The sequence below is a fragment of the Siphateles boraxobius genome, unplaced genomic scaffold (genome assembly GCF_051911475.1).
Source record: "Siphateles boraxobius isolate OS27281-9 unplaced genomic scaffold, OSU_SipBor_1 130, whole genome shotgun sequence".
Taxonomy (NCBI): Eukaryota; Metazoa; Chordata; class Actinopteri; order Cypriniformes; family Leuciscidae; genus Siphateles; species Siphateles boraxobius.
The window spans coordinates 29552950-29573813 of record NW_027508734.1 but is presented as its reverse complement, the minus strand read 5'-3'; the positions used below and the strand labels follow the sequence as shown (position 1 = coordinate 29573813).

Sequence of the window (20864 nt, the reverse complement as noted above, 5' to 3'; positions counted from 1 at the left end):
CTGGAGCTTTACAGCCCCTGGTCCCATTGTATGGTAGACATCAATTCAGACATTCTGCTAAACATCTGATTTGGTGTTCCACGAAATTAAGAAAGTTATACAGATTTGGAACAACATGAGGTTCTCTTTAAGTAGTATAGAGTGTCTTTTAGAAGAAGAAAAAAAGTCACCAGAAAACTCTGTCTTTAGTGACACGCTCCTGTAGCAGAGTCCATTTGTGACCCAGATTGGTGGAGATATACAGCTGAAAAACAGAGAAACATGAATAAATCACAAGTTACACATTGATTTTCAGGCTTAGATTAAAGCACACTTTGCATATTCTCAGGATCATGATAATTAGATGAGTGATTCACTGTATAATGTACATAATGATTAGGTTGTGTGAAACTGTCCATATAAAGCAATTAAAATCACAAATGTTGAGTGTGTTTGTGTGCATTTGTCTCTAATTGATCATCTCTATAATGAGATTATATTGATCACCACTTGCTTGGAAAATACACACCAAACTCTACCATAACTACACAAACACACACTCATAGCCAAAATTGCCAACCTGCCATGTGCTTTTTCATTGTCTTTTCCATTTAATCTCAGAGATGATAAATGCAGCATATTGCAAGCAGTGTCTAAGGGTTTTAGCAATTCATCAACCGCAAATACAACACGCACACGCGCGCACACACGCACGCGCGCACACACACACACACGCACGCACGCACGCACGCACGCACGCACGCACACACACACACACACACACACACACACACACACACACACACACACACACACACACACACAGTTCTTGCCTTGTTGCTCACCCAGCCGTTAACAATGTAAACATGCTCTTTAGCGAGAGACAACCATGGCCTGAAGGCCAAACAGTGCTGCTCATAACTCTAATAATGAGGATGCCAATATGCTGGAGAGCAAAAAGCATTACCATAAACACAGCTGGGTGAGAAATGTGCGGAGAACAGTTGGTCATGTCATCCAGCCAAGACCTAAATCATTAACACTAAAACAATCAAACAAACTAATTCAGGCAGTTGAGCCTGACAAGAAAAGCTACAAACATGCAGCTGGAATTAAGACATATATGATCTTGTGAGCAACCTGTTTGAAGCTGCCAAAAAACACGGACTTCAATTGGTGTCTTTAATAGCTATTTTCTTGACTGTATTATTCTGTGTTGGCCAACACTTTCATGACTGACCTTTGCCTCCTTGCTGTAAGCCAAAAGTTTGTCTTCCTCAGATGGATGGAAGAGGAGTGTTTCCACGGTGAAGGAGACAGGCTGCCGTTGAAAGGATGAACCTTCATCTGTGCTGATGAAGAGCATCTGGTCACGTTCATTGATGCTGGAGCTCACCAAGATCACCTACAAAACACACAATGTCTTTTGTAACTACATGTCAAGATGTATATTGGTTAGTTAGTTTATTAGACAATGAAGCATGGGTTCCTGGACACAGATTTGTGTGAATGAATAATAATAATAAAAAAACTAAACTATAAAAGTGATAAAAATAAGCAATAAAAAAGTATTACAACCTTTTACGGTAATAAACAAAATGTTTGTACAATATTTCATTCAATTCTACATATTGTAACAAACAACTACGAAAGAGGGCAGATGGGATGTTTTTAAGCTTTAGTTTTGCCTCATTCACACAAAACCTCTTTTAAATATAAAGCTATTTACCACATAGTATTTAGATATTACATATTTGAAATATTGTATCAAACATTAAACAGTCAAGATTCACATCAATATTTACAGTATAGTCAGTTTAATTCTATAGTTTAGATATTTATTATATACCCAATCCCAGTCTAGATCATCAATTTACTGTAGGGTATGTGATATTTTACTGACACAACGAATTTAACAAACACGAGTCCTTTTTAACCAAATCTTAAAGTGCATTAATGTTTTCCTTTATTTATTTAGCTCAACACATATAGTCTAAGACAAAACACACAATAGAAGTCGATAGCCTGGCATTTAAAATGATTGCTACGCCCCTGAATGACCCAAAGTTGTGCGAATTCACTGAACAGCCAGAATTTTTTTTTGTAAGCTTCACTTCCTTTAACCAACTTTGAGAGGCGCTGTTGTTTAGCCATCTGCGCAGTGAAGTGTCTCTAACGGGAGGCAAGTTCACTACCTGCTACCAGCACAGAAAAACAAGCTGGAATCCTCATGGGGATTGCCAAACAGAGAGACCCTCAAAGGGATCCCTGTGAAACAAGTTATCCATCCCAAAACAAAGACTCTGGGGGAAAAAAGGAAAGAATCTCCTCTCTGTGAAACTTCCCTCTTAAAGCAATAACTCGCAGAGTTTAGCACAGAGCCTCCTTTGTGGTCTGTGGATAAAAGCCATCAAACAACATCCTGCGCCTGTCCCAGAGGAGTACGGCGAGCTGGCAGGACTGGAAGAGGCTATAGAAGCCGGTACAATAACATGGGGCAGAATGTGGTGGTCAATGGCATTTTAAAAGCGCAATCACAAGTCTTCAATGATGTCTGACTGCCACTTTGTAATGAGGTTTTAGTCAATGTCTGTAGGTCATGTAATCGTTTATGAGATAATCTACTTAAATATCTCAAACCGGGTCCTCTCTCACAATATTCAAGTGACATAGTGTCATTAAGAATTAAGCTCTGTATGTCCATTTATGATTGGATAAAAGACACTGTGGACAGCTTGGAGGATTTACATGAGAGAACAATCATCCCGCTCTTCATTGCTCTGAAAGTGCTACAGTTGTAGTCAAATTATTCGACCCCTATTGCAAATGTGGTTTATTGGCAAAATTTACATTTCATTATGGCTCAGCTCAGTTTCAATAGTTGCACCAGGTGTGTTTGAGCTAGGTCACATGAAATATCTGAGCTGGATAGGTTTGTTGAGTGTCACGTTTGACTGCATGTTAGAAATAAGTCAAAAAAATGGTCGAAAAAAGTTGAGAGAAGATATCATCGCCCTTCACAAACAAGGAACCGGATGCAAAAAGATAGAAAAGGCGCTAAATATTCCTAGTGACACCATTGGAAGCATAGTTCTCAAGTTCAAAGTTACAGGAACAGTGGTTACTCTTCCTGGACGGGGCAAAAAAAGGAAGCTATCAATGGCTGCAACCAGATCTGAGAAGGCGGGTTCAGAAAAGCCCTTGAGTGACTGTAAAAGACCTGCAGCAAGACTTGGTGGCAACAGGTACTGAGGTTTCAGCTTGCACAGTAAGGCACGTACTAAACACATGCAGTTTCCATGCCAGAACTCCACTACTGACCCAAAAGCACAAGAAAAGTCGGCTCCAATTTGCTAAAAATCATATAAATAAGCCACAGAAATTTTGGGATTCTGTTCAGTGGAGCAATGAAACAAAACTGGAACTTTTCTGCCCTATGGATCATGCGGTATGAAATTTTAAACAGAACAGTCTGCAAAAGGGACAAACATAACGTACATTTGTGTGTAACTGCTTTTACTCAATGCAGCCTCGACTAATTTTGCTTTCCACCCAATTTCATATGCAAATTGGCAGTTCTGATATCCAGTCTGTGCTGAGTGGGGAAATGGGAAGCATAAAGAGATGAAGAGGGGAAGAGAGTGAGAGAGGTCTGTTCTGTGCACCTGAGCTCAGCCACTGAAACAAAAGACAGTCGAATAAAACTGACTGCGGCAACTGCAAATTTTCAATACTCAACCAAACAAAGCCAAGGGGAGAATTGTGGAGCACTGTTTGAATGCTGAAAGCTTCTCCTGAAACAACCAAGACTTGCTCAGCTTTGCATTCCAGCTTAGCTGTCCCTGATGCACCTCTCAAAGAGATAAAGAGATAGGATTCTACCAGAAGATATAAGGTCAAATGTCAGTGGCACAGATTAAAGGCAGATCACAATTCTGTCATCATTTAATCTACCCCAAGTTGTTCTAAACAAAAACGTGTATCATTGTTTTAAACCAATAAACCTGGTTGATAAAACTGTTTTTGAAAACTGATTCATTCACAAATCTGCCCAATGCTCTAGTTCAACTCTCCGACTGAATCCAGACTCTGTGGTTTTCAAGTTAACAGCTCACTGTAATGAATATTATCATAAAGGGATAGGTCACCCACAATTGAAATGTCATAATTTTCTCCCTCTCATGTGGTTCCAAACCTGAATGACTTATTTTGAGGAATGCTGGTAACCAAATCATTTTGGTTACCTTTTACTTACACAATTCTTAAAATATCTTCTTATATGTAGCCTATCATAGAAGAAAATAAGTCATTCAAGTTTGGAAGAACATGCCTGAAGTTTCATTTTTGAAACGATAAATCCCGTTTGACATTTGTTCTAACTTCTAACTACAGTAAACAGGCCACCATACAGATTTTGTCAAAGAATAATCTGAATTATTTTAGTTTTTTTGTCAAGAGTTAGTACTGGTTGTAGGCAAAGTCTCAATTGTTGGTAATTTAATTATTTAAGTAACGTTAGATAATGCAAAAGATGCATGTGATTGGCATTTATAGACATTCTAAACTCTATTGGAGTTAGAAAACATGTGTCAGGACCCATTCACTGTGATAATCATACTTAAGATTTATTATTGACAAAGGTTTAAAGTTTTAAACTAAAACTTGGACTCGATATAGCCTAGTGTTCTTTTACCAAAGAGCCAGTGATACATGGATATTGACATGCAGCCAGGAATCGTGTTTCCTGACATTTACTTGGAAATAAATACATTTATATAATGGTAAATACATCAAGCAAATTTGCCTGTGAACGGAAGCCCTGCCCCTTTTCAGCGCTGCGCTCATTGTCTTTAGTCTTCCGGTCTGCATTTTCACAGCGATCTTGCCTATTTATAAATGAACAGCTCATTTTAAAATCTTCCCGGTATACTGACATTTGTTAAGACATCTGCTTTAAACATTACCATCCTCATGATAAATTTTGTTAACTTTACATCAAGTAAATCCACTTCAAAAAGCTAATTACTCCTGGACAGCAAACCCATAGGGAGGCCTACACAGCGACCGCAAAAACGGAAGTTCAAAGACAATATTCTAAAGATGGCTGGCCCTCGATTCTCTGGCGAATAAGGTCTATAGGTAGGTCTGGGGGTGTGACGAGATTGCTTGACTAAAATGTGACGAGGTTTCTCGTCGAGTGAATATCGATGACGGAGTGTGAGGGTGAAATTAGCATAGAATATGCCACAGCTACATTCACATTACATTATTATGCCCACTGCGGCACCGCCTTCATGTTCGTTTTGCTGTTTTCATAAATAAAATAAAAACATTGTAAACTATTAAACTTCTGCTCTGCTCATCTAGCACGAGTTGCAGTCGCGTGTCACACACAAGGCTTGTTCGACTTCATAGATATAAACACTAGATGTCGCCTTGGGGGTCTAAACATGCTTCAAAACCGCCGCCATCTTGAAACAGGGGTTTAGTCATTGGAAGTAGCTAGGTAACGCTGAATTCATGGATGATGCCGGACTTTTGTGCTGCATATGGATGTTTACACGAACGAAATCTAAAAACCAGACGGCAAGGGATTACTTTTCACAAGATTGTGAAATTGTGTAATTTTTAAAAATTTCTCTGGACTGCCGGCGCTGCACAGACCGATCGGTTTTGACATCTAAGTACCGCGAGAGTGATTCATAAGCATGCGAGCCATCTGCTCTCTAATCGCTCTCGCGGTACTTTGATTTCATTCACCGATCGGTCTGTGAAGCGGAACAACTGTACAAAAACGCACGCACCAGCCTAACTCACTCGCTCGTTTCCTATTCTATCCACTTAATAAGACTAAGAGAAAACTGTAATTTATTTTTGTTATACTGTTTTTATTGCTATGTTCAATTTGTAAAAATGAGTTTAATTAGGTCACACACAGCCTCAATCAGAAGTTCTGGAAGCTAATAATTAATGTACAGTAAGGCCAGTCAGTTGAGTTTGTGGCAAAATCTTTTACAGTGCTTGTTTATTGTTGTCTTTCGAAGCATTTGATAATTCATACTTATAATAAAGTAGAACTGAAATCACATTCATTAGAAGATTATTAGTTAAAACATTACAAAATGCACCTGCAGACTATTTTTCCAGTCATACATTTTGTCATTGAGGATTTCAATAAAACATTGTGCAAAAATCTCATCTCGTCTCGTTCTCGTGACAATCTCGTGTCTCGTCTTGTGAGATAAGTGTCTCGTCGTCACACCCTCTAAATCGTATCGGTTACCTAACGTAACCTCGGTTCTCTCTAGAAGAGGGAACGAGTATTGCGTAAGTTAGCTTACGCTACAGGAAAGATTCATCTTTTCGAGATATTGAAGCCAAAAAATTATCCTTAATTTTTGTAACCATTGTCAACGTAGTGCAGCAACTAGCAGACCTAAAGCAGGCTGTCTAGCGTGCTCATAGGCTGCCCTGCAGGAACTGCAGCAGCCTACCACTGAGCCCGACGTGACGTCACGTCCAATGAAGGGCGCTCACGCCTTCACAGTGTCAAAGCCCGCCAGAATGGGCGTGGCTTAGCGTATATAAGCAGGGCTCGTAGGGTGTATTCTCTGGTTTCATCGACTGAAGCGAAAAACGCTCATGGCGCAAGCACGGCCTCTTTTTAAGTTAGCTTACGCTACGGGAACCCTTTGTCAACGCCGTGCGCGCCAAGCATCCACAATGAGTCCCAGGGCTTTCCGCGGAACCCAAATAAGTGGGAAATAAGGTTGCCAGCAAGGCGGGCCAGCACTTGTACATAAGCACTCATAGGGAATACAGAGCGGCGTCGCCGGTCTGTATAAGCATATAGCACATACCCAATAGTGAAGCACAACCAGAAGAGCTAGTATACGTGAGAGTAGCCTGCGCACAAACATCTGTGGACAGAACGTACATCTCACTTAAATTGACAGAAGTTTTGCCTGCAGAGCGGGAACTTCTAGGTTATAAAACCTGACAAAGGTGTACGGGGAGGCCCAGCCGGCCGCCACACATATGTCGTGAATAGAAATTCCGCTGGACCATGCCCACGTAGAGGCCATGCCTCTGGTGGAATGAGCCCTGATGCCCAGGGGGCATTGCAGACCTGTTGACGCGTAAGCGGCTGCTATAGCGTCCACAATCCATCTGGATAGGCTTTGTTTCGAGGAGGCGAGACCATTGGTGCGCCCACCAAACTGAACTCCACCAAAATGACCTGCGCTCTGAATGGAGTGCCAATCACTTCAGGTACATAACCGTGTCTAGGTTTGAGTATGACTTATGAGTCATTTGGCCCGAACTCGAGACACGCGGCGCTGACAGACAGCGCGTGTAAGTCCCCCACACGTTTCACTGATGAACGTGCTGTCAGGAAAACGTTTTTGAGTGATAGGTACTTTAACTCCACAGAGTCTAGTGGTTCAAAGGGGAAAGCGTTCAGGGCCTCGAGGACCAATGAAAGATCCCACATAGGAACCAAAGGGGGGCGCGGAGGGTTCATCATTCTGGCTCCTCTTAGGAAGCGGATGACAAGCTCATTTTTCCCTAGCGACCGGCTGCGCGTCGACTCAGCGAACGCTGCAACGGCCGCCACATAGACTTTGAGCGTGGATGGGGACCTCCCCTTATCCAACAGCTCTTGTAGGAAACTGAGCAGCCGCGAGACCCCACACGTCCGTGGGTCCAGGTTTTTGTCAGTGCACCATTTGGAGAACACTGACCATTTAGACGCGTAAAGCTTTCTAGTAGAGGGAGCTCTAGACTGCGTGATTGTGTTCATCACTCCTTCTGGCAGGGCAACGGGTACCCGTTGATTACCCATGCGTGCAGAGACCAGCACTCTGGATGGGGATGCCAGATCGAGCCGAGCTTGTGAGAGGAGATCCGTTCTCACCGGATGCGGCCACGGGGCTGTCAGTGACAGCGGCGTCAGCTCCGGGAACCAAATCTGATTCTCCCAACGCGGGGCTATGAGGTGGCGTGCTTCCCTGATCCTCTTGATTACCTGTGGTAGCAGAGAGATCGGAGGGAAGGCATACAGAGGGCGGCTGGGCCAGACTTGGGCCAGCGCGTCCTCGTTCTTCGAAAAGAACATTAAGCAGTGAGCGTTGTCTTTTGACGCAAATAGGTCGACTTCCGCTTTGCCGAACAGGCGCCATCATTTCTGGACCGTTTGGGGGTGCAGGCACCATTCCCCTGGGGGAACATTGTCCCTGGATAGTTTGTCTGGGCTGTCATTCAGGTGGCCTGGCACATGTGCAGCTCTCAGCGAGCGCAGGTGATGCTGAGACCACGTGAGGAAGCGCTCTGTCAGATCACAGAGGTTCCTGGATCTGACGCCGCCCTGACGGTTCACGTAGGAAACCACTGACATGTTGTCTGATCAGACTAGAACATGGTGGTCCTGTATGAGCGGGAGGAAGCGCTTCAGCGCGTTCTCGACCGCTAACATTTCCAGACAGTTTATGTGAAGGAGCTTCGCCTGGTCTGACCACAGGCCGAAGACCGGTCTGCCCACAGGCCGAAGACCGGTCTGCCCACAGGCCGAAGACCGGTCTGCCCTCGAGGAGCGCACCCCAACCTGAGTTGGACGCATCTGTCGAGATGAGCTTTCGGTACGAGACCGCTCCCATCATCACACCTCGCTGATAACAGCCGGCTGTTAACCAGGGCTGCAGAGCCGTAATACAGGTCTGAGTCACTCTGATTCGTTCACAGCCAGCAGCCCAAGCTCGGCGAGACGCACGCATGCGCAGTAAGCCCAGCTGAAGCACTGCTGCAGCTGAGGCCATACAGCCCAGCATCCTCTGGAATGTCTTCAGAGGAACGATGCTGCCCTTCTGGAAAGACGCGGCTAGGTGTCGAACACCCCGCGCGCGCTGTGTCAATAAACGAGCCTTCATGGCCACAGAGTCCAGTTCTATTCCTAGAAAGGAAATTGACTGACTGGGCAGTAATGAGCTCTTGGTCCAGTTGACCGTGAGACCCAAGCTCTCCATGTGACTGAGGAGCACAGTATTGTGAGATAGCAGTTCTATCTCTGACTGTGCCAAATCAGCCAGGCGTCCAGATAGTTCATAATTCGCAATACCTGATTTCTCAAGGGGCGAGAGCTGCATCCATGCACTTCGTAAATGTACGGGGTAACAGGGACAGGCCGAACGGCAGGACGGAGTATTGATAAACCTGACCGTCGAAGGCGAATCTCAAGAATGGCCTGTGACGGGGTATTATCTGAATCTGGAAATAGGCATCTTTCAGATCGAGAGAAATAAACCAGCCACTTGGGCGAACGTGCGCAAGGATTTTTCTGGTTGTAAACACTTTGAACGGTCTTTTCATAAGCACCTCGTTCAAACATCTCAGATCTAAGATAGGTCTGAGGGCTCCGTCCTGCTTGCGTACGAGAAAATAAAGGCTATAGAAGCCTGACTCGCTCAGAGAAGGCAGTACCAATTCTATGGCCCCTTTGCACAGCAGCTTCGCTATGTCTGCGCAAAGTAGATATGTTACTTCTGCATTCACAGTTGTCGCGGTCCGTGCTTGAAAGCGTGGAGGACGGCGCGCGAACTGTAGCGAATAGCTGTGCCTTATTGTGCTCAGCACTCATTCTGAAAACCCTGGAATGGCTTCCCATGCTTTTATATATGTAGCTAGGGGGCGAATGGTCTCCAGGTTCTGATCGCCGCGCTCTGCGGGGTCGAGAAACTGAACCGGATGTGCGCCCACGGTGGTTGCAAGCGGCAACTAACTGACAGCCGTGACAGGCTGATACATAAGAGGCGTCCCAATTTCCGTGAATGGGAAGCGCCCTTTATCACTATGTGATGCGCGAGCGGAGCCTTGGGCAGAGTGTTTATTAGTAAGCGTGAGCGCTTTTGTGCGGGCACAAGACTTACACATAACTTTGACGTCCCGATCGCTTTGGATGGGGAGCGTTTTATGATAGCCCCTGAGACGCGCGCAAGGCGCTTTGGGCAAAGTGTTTATTAGTAAGCATGAACGCTTGTGAGCGGGCACGAGACTTACATAGATATTTAAGTCATGCATGCGCGTGCGATCTGTGTTTGTGTTTGGAGCTCTGTCGAATTGATTCATTAATCCCTGATTTTCTTCTTTACCACTCATTTATAAACAAGCACTTTCTATTTTTATATCATGTGAACTTATCCTCGACACTATTCCTTATAAAAAACAATCGGATTGCTTTGATATCGCTACTTAGATCCAACTTTCCGAATCTCGGCTACTAGCCCATCAGCCAGCTAGCATTTCACGCGTGGCCTCGCGCCTATCGACCCTCTCATTTTACACCCGTTTCACTGAAAGGATAAGGGGTTATATCCATCATTTCAGTCCTAAATTGGTAGTGATATTGGTTTTTCACTACTAATTTACTGTTCATCTGTTATAATGGCGAACATATCGGATGTGTGTCTAACGTTACCTCTGAGTGCAGGTGAGGACACATTCGAGCTGTTTTCGGTACGATTGGAGCTGGAGTCGGTGGAGAAGCAGATCCGTGTTCTGCTGGTGAAGCAAGCCGAGCTGCGAGATCGGCGATCAACGCTTGAAACATCACGCGCCGATGCTCACAAGTCAGTGGTTAGTAACTTTTTGACTCCGACTTCGTCTACTCCGTGCGTTTCTCTGCCCAGGAGGACGCGATCATTTCTGCCTTCATTCACTCCGGCACCGAGGCAACACCATGGACCCTGGGTGATCCCACAGCGGAAGACACGAGCCAGGACCAGACCAAGGACTTCCCCGCCCCTCCCGGTCTTCGAGATCTCCACCCGGAACCGCTTCTCCCCTCTTCGCGAGCCGGAATGTGACGCCGCCGTGATCATCGGCACTTCCATGGTCCGTCATGTCCGTGCTACCTCAGGTAAGCGTAAGGTGCGCACTCACTGCTTTCCTGGTGCTCGTGTTCTTGATGTCGCTGCACAGATTCCCGAGATCCTGAACGGTGATGAGCACGTCGGAGCTGTGGTGCTACACGCGTGGACGAACGACATCAGGCTGCGGCAGACGGAGGTTCTGAAGAAGGACTACAGAAGCCTGATCGAGACGGTTCGCAGCACATCGCCTGAAGCAACGATCATCGTGTCTGGACCGCTTCCCACGTACCGACTAGGACAAGAAAGGTTCAGTAGATTATTTGCTCTAAATGAATGGTTAATGTCATGGTGTAATGAACAGAAACTGCTCTTTGTAAATATATGGAATCTGTTCTGGGAGCGACCTAGGCTCTACCGCGCTGATGGCCTGCACCCCAGCAGAATCGGAGCGGCTGTTCTGTCGGACAACATCTCCAAGACGTTACACACCATATGACTAGTAAGTCAAAGTCCAAATCACAGTCTTTGCTGTCCCAACTTAATTGATATAAGTAGTGTAGAACATTATATAGAAACTGTTTCTATTCCTCGCTTAGTGAGGCAAAACAATAAATCTAGTGTAGGATCTAGCAAAAATCTTATTGTAATTAAACCAGAAAATCTAAATATCAGTGAACAAAAACAATTTCTAAAGCTAGGTCTTCTAAACATTAGATCGCTCACACCTAAGGCGGTTATTGTAAATGAAATGGTCACAGATAATAGTTTCGATGTACTTTGCCTTACTGAAACCTGGCTTAAACCAAATGATTATTTCGGTCTAAATGAGTCTACTCCACCAGGATACTGTTATAAGCATGAGCCCCGTCTGATCGGTCGTGGCGGCGGTGTTGCAACAATCTATAGAGATATTCTTAATGTTACTCAGAAAACAGGTCACAGGTTTAATTTGTTTGAAGTACTTGTGCTAAATGTTACGCTCTTAGATTTAAGAAACAAATCCATGTTATCTCTAGCCTTGGCTACCCTATATAGACCTCCAGGGCCCTATATGCTGACTTCCTAAAAGAGTTTGCATACTTTCTCTTAGATCTATTGGTCAATGTCAATAAAGCAATAATTGTTGGAGACTTTAACATACACGTAGATAATACAAATGATGCGTTAGGGACTGCGTTTACAGATTTATTAAACTCCTTTGGGATCACGCAAAACGTCAGTGGTCCCACTCATCGTCTAAATCATACACTAGATTTAATTTTATCATATGGAACCAATCCAATTGATATAAATATTATACCGCAAAGTGATGATCTCACTGATCATTACATGGTATCTTGCGTAATACGCACTGCTGAAATTTGTCAAGTTGCGCCACGTTATCGACCAGGCAGAACAATCCTTCCAACCACTATAGATAGATTCTCAAATAGCTTACCTGACCTATCTCAGCTGCGCAGTGCACCCAAACAAACAGATGAACTAGAGGAAATGACTAGCAGTTTGAGCACCATGTTCTCTAGTTCACTAGATATTGTTGCACCAATTAGATTAAAAAAGGTTAGAGAGAAAACTAAAGCACCATGGTCCAACAGTGCTACGCATGCAATCAAGAGAGAAACTCGTAACTTAGAGCGTAAATGGAAACAAACTAATTTAGAGGTCCTTAGAATCGCGTGGAAAGACAGTATGTCACGTTATAAAAAGGCTCTAAAAGCAGCCAGGGCTGAGCATCTCCGCAAACTAATAGAAAATAACCAAAATAATCCAAGGTTTTTATTCAACACCGTGGCTAGACTAACAAATAAACAAACATCACCAGAGCAAAATATTCCGTTACAATATAGTAGTAATGATTTTATGAATTACTTCAATGAGAAAATAGAAAGCATCCGAAACACAATTGTAAATATACAATCCTCTATGATGTCTTATGATTCAGCCTCAATTATGGCCCCTCTAGAACAACTACACCGCTTTACAACTATAGGACAGGAAGAGCTAAATAAACTTATCATTGCATCTAAACCAACAACATGTTTATTAGATCCAATACCCACTAAACTACTGAAAGAAGTGTTACCTGTAGTGGAAGAGCCTCTTCTTAATATTATTAACTCGTCTTTATCTTTAGGTCATGTTCCAAAAATATTCAAGCTGGCAGTAATACAACCTCTCATTAAGAGACCGCAATTAGATCCAAATAACTTAGCAAATTACAGACCCATCTCAAATCTTCCATTTATGTCTAAAATACTAGAAAAAGTTGTGTCCACTCAATTGTGCTCTTTCTTGCAAGAAAATGATATCTATGAAAAATTCCAGTCGGGATTCAGACCGCATCATAGCACAGAAACTGCGCTAGTTAAAATAACATATGATTTACTTTTAGCTTCTGACCAAGGCTGTATCTCAATACTAGTTCTACTCGATCTTAGCGCTGCGTTTGACACTATCGATCATAAAATACTCTTGGATCGACTACAAAACTACACTGGTGTTCAGGGACAGGCATTAAGCTGGTTTAGATCGTACTTATCAGACCGTTACCATTTTGTCTGTTTAAATGGGGAAAAATCAAAGATAACGCCAGTAGACTATGGAGTGCCGCAAGGATCGGTGTTAGGCCCTCTGCTATTCTCAATATACATGCTGCCACTTGGAAATATTATAAGAAAACATGGAATTAATTTCCACTGTTATGCTGATGACACTCAATTATATATCTCATCACGACCAGATGAAAACACTAACATATCTAAATTGACAGAGTGTCTAAATGATATAAAATGCTGGATGACGTGTAATTTCCTGCTATTAAATTCAGATAAAACGGAGGTACTACTTATTGGTCCAAAAAACTACCCACAAAATCCCTTACAATGCAACTTTAATTTAGAAGGATGTCCTGTTACTTTATCCACTACAGCAAAAGACCTGGGTGTTATACTAGACCGCAACTTGACTTTCGAAAATCATATTTCATATATTACAAGAACAGCCTTTTTCCACCTTAGAAACATTGCTAAGCTACGTAACATGCTATCTGTTTCTGATGCAGAAAAGCTAGTTCATGCATTCATGACATCGAGAATAGATTACTGTAATGCTTTATTAGCTGGTTGTCCTGCATCCTCAATAAACAAGCAACAGTTAGTGCAAAATGCAGCCGCTAGAGTTCTTACTAGATCAAGAAAATATGATCATATAACACCTATTTTATTATCTCTACACTGGTTACCTATTAAGTTACGTATCAATTACAAAGTATTCCTACTGACCTATAAAGCCCTAAATGGTTTAGCTCCTGTGTATTTAACAGACCTTCTATCGCCATACAATCCATCGCGCTCTTTAAGATCACTAAATTCGAGGCTTCTGGTCATTCCTAGGATATCTAAGTCCACTAAAGGAGGGAGGGCGTTCTCGCATTTAGCTCCTAAACTCTGGAATAGCCTTCCTGATATTGTTCGAGACTCAGACTCGCTGTCCCAGTTTAAAACTAGATTAAAGACGCATCTCTTTAGCCAAGCATTCACTTAATGCTTAACCTTTAATACTACTGCTGAATCAGTTCGAATGCATTAACATTATGAACATCAGCTATGCTAATTATTTCCCATCTGCCTTTCTGCTGTTATCTCGGGATGCTAGTCCCGAGGTAAATAGCGTTCGTCAGCTCCAGTTTGTATCCAGCCTCTCACGGAGACTTTAGATGCCCCAACGCCTGTGAAGAGACGACTCGACGCCTGTGAAGAGACGACTCAAAGACGGCGATATGTTATGCCATAAATTAATACATGATTAACTAACTGTATTTTTCTATGTACATTTCCGAAATGCACTTTCTGTAAAGCTGCTTTGAGACAATGTGTATTGTGAAAAGCGCTATACAAATAAATTTGAATTGAATTGAATTGAATATTTGACGTCCCGATAGCTTGGATGGGGATCGTTTTATGATAACTCTGTGACGCGCGCTGCGCTTTGGGCAGAGTGTTCATAAGTAAGCGTGAGCAGGCACGAGACTTACAGTTATATGTGACGCCGTGATGGGCAGCATTTTGTGTCAACTCTGGAATGCACGGGCAGCGCTTGGGGAGAGATGTGTGTTAGTAAGCGTGAACGCTCGTGGGCAGGCACAGGACTTACGTTTTAATTCTGACTGATATGAGTTTTAATGGCCGTGTGAAAGAGCGGGCAGAAAGTAGGCGTGGGCATGGACTCGTGGACACATTTCCTACGTTTAACACTCGACCGGCTATTTACCGCTTTATGGGAGTGGGCTCTGTGAGTGACACGGGAAGTGTTGTACTTGTGTGTAGGGGTGAACACTGAGGTGTGGGCACCTTTTCTACAGTAAAAACACCATCGGCGTGAGCCGGATCTGAATACGGCAGCTCGCTGAGGAGAGCCGCATAATTTTTATCTGCTGCGGGAGCTGGGATCGAACATGGGTCTCTGGAGCAAAAGCTGTGGATTTGACCACTGAGCCACAGGGGGGAATGACATCAGCTTCAGTTAGCGCGAGCACATAAAGAGAGTGTCATCACAGTTTCTGTGTGTCGCCGTTTGTTTGCAGGCATGCGTGTTATATAACAGGCTCATGCTGCAATATTGACATTACCAGCAGCTCAAATTAAGAGGAGCTGAGAAATGTTTGCGAAATCGGGGATAGTCCGGCCTCGGCGGGACTAAAACACATTCTTTCCTCATTTCGCCGCTGACGCATGCAGGATGGGATAGCTTACTTGTAACGTAAAGAAAGCTAGCCGCGGTTAGAACAGCTGTCAGCGGCGCGTCCTCATCCATATCAAGCGCCTCGTCCCCTGAGGCGGCGGCAGCGCGGGTGGGAGCCGGCGGCTGCACATCCGGGAGGGGGATGGAGAGATAGACGCTCGAGGGAGTCATTCCGGCGAGCGTTTGCATCAGAACAGCTTGAGGGTTGAACACTTCGAGCCGAGCCCGCAGGGTCGACATCGGAAGTGCGTCGCTGAGCTCACAAACCCCCGAGAGGGCAGAGCTGCGTGTTCCTGGCCCAGGCAGAGAGCGCAGATCAAATGGCGGTCTCCGTCCCTGAGCGGGGCTCTGCACGAGCCGCAGGAAGTGCGAAGCATCTTGAAAAAGACGCTCGCTGCTCTTTTAGACAGTAAGTTTTGCAAGAAAGTATGAGTCGCCAGATAGCGTAGCTCACACGGATGGCTGAAGGTGGCGAAGACGGCCGGCTTCTTCAGGCGCCTTCCTAAGCTGGCTTTTCGCTTCCTCGACGGCTTCTCTCTAGATCCAGCGATGCGGAGAGCTTCGCTGAAGAGATGAAAATCAGAGAATACAGCCTACGAGCCCTGCTTATATACGCTAAGCCAAGCCCATTCTGCCGGGCTTTGACACTGTGAAGGCACGAGCGCCCTTCATTGGACGTGACGTCACGTCAGGCTTAGTGGTAGGCTGCTGCTGTTCCCGCAGGGCAGCCTATGAGCACGCTAGACAGCCTGCTCTAGGTCTGCTAGCTACTGCACTGCGTTGACAATGGATACAAAAATTAAGGATCATTTTTTTTCAATATCTCGAAAAGATGAATCTTTCCCGTAGCGTAAGCTAACTTACGCAATACGAGAGAACCTCTCGTAAGAGAACCATGTGGTCACTTATATCTATGTTATACATCGTCATATCGTCCAGATTTAAAACTTCTATAGTTTTTGACCGTGTATATTATAAAAAGTCCAACTATGCAGAATATCGATGGTAAATATTTAATTGATGAGTTGTCAATACAATATCTAACAATATACAGTATCGCATGAGACGGGCTAGACCCCATGAGGAACAATTCCTCTCATTCTTTGCTATAGGAGAGGAAGAAGTGTCTGAACTTGTTAAATCATCAAAATCAACAACATGTATTTTAGACCCTATACAGCGTAAGCTACTGAAAGAGATGCTTCCAGAAGTCATAGATCCTTTTCTTAATATTATTAAATCATATTAATTCATTGTCATATAGGATATGTCCCAAAAACTATCAAGCTGGCTGTTTAAACCTCTTTTTTAAAAATTACAACTTGACACTAGAGAATTAGCTAACTACAGACCAATCTCGAATCTCCCTTTTCTGTCAAAGATACTAGAAAAGGCAGTGTCCTCACAATTATGATCCTTCTTAGAAAGAAATGGTATCTGCAAGGATTTCCAGTCAGGATTTAGAACGTACTGAGACTGCCCTCATTAGGGTTACAAATGAGTTGCTCTTATCATCTGATCGTGATTGTATTAGTGTTACTGGATCTTAGTGCTGCATTTGATACCATCGACCATCGAACCATCGAACATTCTTTTGAATAGACTCAAAAATGATGTTGGCATTAGTGGTATTGCATTGGCACGGTTCGTATCATACTTATCTGGGCTGGATTTCCCAATAACGTTGTCTCTTAGCACACTACAAATACTCTAAAGGTATGACTTAACTAAAGGTATAGCATTTCTAGGCGTGTTCCCCAAACTATAAGATATACCTTCTTACGTGCAACATTACCAGGTGCTGTCCATGGCGGTGGTGGTGAATTGGTTGATATCGATGGCTCGACAATAGATTATTCACTTATGCAGGGGCTGCTTCACTGCATTATGTGATAAAGCAGTATTCTTTATTAAATAGGCACTTTAGAAATAGTTGAAATTGCATTTAATAGGATTCTCATGATATTATAAAAAATAATCCAAATTTCAAACTAAATCCAACCCTGGATATTTTATATAATTTTGGAATGAGTGAGCAAACCCTCAACCTCATGCTCAAATGTATCATGCCCCAACCTGCTACACTAACTGGCTGTATGCTTTCAGTGGCCTTTGCAAGAGCTCCGCAGACCGCGGTGTCTTTAATTTAGCACAACTATTCGCTGTATCATTGCCATATGTAAAGAAGCTTTTTGCAGTGGTGGCCACTAGCAGAGTGAACTATCAACAGTGATAAGGTATAGCTAAGAGTGGTCCAGACCAACCTTCCAAATGTATGACTTACAGAAGGTATACTTAATTAAGAACATTCCAGGAAACACATATTAACGATAAGGTACAGCTTAAGTTATAATTTAAGAACAACGTAGCGTTAAGAAGGTTTCGGGAAATTCAGCCCTGACCATTACCAATTCGTAGCAGTAAATGAAGAGGTGTCATATCAATCACAAGTTCAGTATGGAGTACCACAAGGCTCAGTAGGACCATTACTTTTCACCCTGTACATGCTACCCTTGGGAGATATTATTAGGAAACATTGCATTCGTTTTCAATGTTTTTACATTGATGATACTCAGCTCTACATTCTACATATACCAATTCACAAAACTAACTGCATGCATGTTTGATGTAATATTATATGACTAAATTCTGAAAAAACAGAGGTTTAAATTATTGGACCAAAACCTTCGCAAGTAATAATCGCAAGTAATAATCTAGAATACTCTCTAACACTTGATGGCTTCTCAGTTACGTCTTCGTCGTTGGTTAGGAACCTGGGTGTGTTATTTGATAACAATCTTTCATTTGAAACCACATTTTTAGTATTTGTAAAACCTAATTTTTCCATCTTAAAAATATATCTACATTACGAAATATGCTCTCAATGTCAGATGGAGAATATTTAGTTCATGCGTTCATGACCTCAAGGCTAGATTATTGTATTATTTGTATTATTATTGTGTTATTGTTCCTTGCCACTGTCACTGCTACTGTGCTTAGTGTGGGAAACTTAAAATTAAACAATAACTGCACTGACACTGATGAGAACTGAACTGAGCTGGACAATGACACCACTGTTTTATGGAGAGCTGCTTCATAGACAAATTAAACTATACATCAATAATTGATGATCTTTACAATGAAACTGAATCAACACTGAACTGACTTCAGCTGAAAAAGACACGTTCTCTTTCTAGAGCTGCTTTACAGTCAAATTGATCTATCAATCCTCATTGAATCAATATTTTCCTGTTGTTCACGGCAAAGCTGCTTTGAAACAATCTATATTGTATAAAGCACTATAAAAATAAAGGTGACTTGACCCAATTTGACTTTTAAATTAATTTTTATCCTCAGAAAGCTATTGGAAGACATAACTATTTAAATATAGCGTATGAGTGATATATACTGTATATATACAGATGTGATCACTCTATCGTCATTGTTTGGCCTAAAACCTGTGAAAAATACATCCTTTTGCAAAATAAGCAAAGGGTGAGTAAATAATTTTTGGATGGAATATCCCTTTAAGATAGCTCCACTGCCAATAGGCAAGCTTGTAACATCACACACATACAGAGACTCTCCCTCTCTGTCTCTTTCTCTCCACATGTGGAATATGGAAATATTCTCCCACACACATCAAACATTTTGAATAGGCATTAAGCATCTATTATGTCTAGGTGATAGCGTGAAAGTGCAGAGGCCAGTGAAGAGACTCCCTTTTCAAGGGAGACAAAGGCATTGTGTGTTTGTCTGTGCTTGTGTGTGTGTGCATGCGTGATCTTTCCACTGACCCTTCTCTAAATCCAGGTCTCACACAGGTAATTTGTCAGGAGCATGCTTGGGGTGAAAGCACTGTTATTAAGTCCCTCCTGTCTGTCATAATGGCTCAGCTCAGACTAAAGAACAGCCCACACACATCAAAAACCTACACCAGGGACGAGGACCCATGAAAACACTGAAGACAAAAGGAAAGAGGCATAACAATGCTCGCACTATGAGCATGATCACAGCTTTGCGCTTAAGGCTATGTAACTATTTATTTATTTTTGCTCTGTAGGGGCAGTTCTTGGCTACAATTATGCTGTTTCTTGGCTTTCTGATCATGACCTAAGGAAGGTGTAGTCTTGTACACCTTTACTGTTGGCAGAAGAATGGTAAAACTATCATAAGGATGACAGTTAGACTTAAGTGTTAAACTGTTAAGTGGTGTTAATATGTAGTATTATATGGGTGATCAATGGATACATTTTTTTACACCATGTTCTATACAACAACAATCACTTTGTCTATCCTGAAGAGACGTGACACAATCTCAGCCAATCAAAAGATATTTAATGTTCAATTTACTAGGGGAGTAGGGGTGTAAATTGAATGTTTCATCCCAATACAATCTGACATTGATTCTCTTAGCCATCCATATAATATTTAACAATAGAACTTCTTCAAAACATAACGCAATACACTTACAATTTGATTAGATTCAGTGGCTGCCGATCGATGTATCAATATTACGTCATTATGTGTCTATTTTTTCTACCAGTTACAGTTTTATTAACACATTGCAAAAAATGCAACCAAAATATAACTTTTACATTTTTTAGATATACAAATCCTTTGTCCAAATTGGGAAATCCACAGTAAAAAAAATACACTTCAGTCTTTTAAATAATATATAAAAATAAGTAATCAAGGCGAACATGAGATCATCAGTTGTCTGATGACAGCTCATTAGTGGCTTTTGATAAGCAATGACAATAGTCAAGAAAGACGTTAAGACTCTCTAAAATTTACAAATATAGTATCAGCATTAGGAAATACACAAAAAATTAGGTATTAACCCCAACTCTTGTTGAAAGAATACATTTAAAAAAATTTTTTAAAAACTTATCAAATATTTGACATCTGTTTATAACAAACAAGTCTTCTAGAGTAGTGATATCTTTCGAGAACTTTTTCTTTAGGACAATTTGTGCAGATGTGGCTAACATGAGAGTTTTCATCTTAAAAATATATATTCCTCTTTTTATGCATTGCATCTATATATCATATTGTTAGTCATTTGATTGATACATTGATTCAAATCAATTTATCGTTACATCCCTGTAATAAACAGTTATGATGAGTGTGATTTTGGACTGATGAGTTTTCATAGTGGGTGGAACAATGCAGCGTGCGTGACACCACATGAATAGAAACCATGTGATCAACAAAATGCTGGTAACTGGAGAAAAGTTACACAGAGATAGCTTTTACATCTTTTCACTTAATGTGTAT

The 20864-nt window shown here is 42.3% G+C and overlaps 1 protein-coding gene across 8 annotated transcripts in view; it reads right to left on the bottom strand.

Annotated features, from left to right (window-relative positions):
- sorcs2 (sortilin-related VPS10 domain containing receptor 2) overlaps positions 1-20864 on the bottom strand; it is a 199895-nt gene that overhangs the window by 32604 nt on the left and 146427 nt on the right. For all 8 annotated transcript variants that reach the window (XM_077229080.1, XM_077229079.1, XM_077229072.1 and 5 more), the window contains exons 4-5: positions 1220-1384; positions 171-244 (exon numbers count right to left, since the gene is read on the bottom strand). In XM_077229080.1, the coding sequence (XP_077085195.1) occupies positions 171-244; positions 1220-1384 (239 nt within the window). The remainder of the gene's footprint in view (positions 1-170; positions 245-1219; positions 1385-20864) is intronic.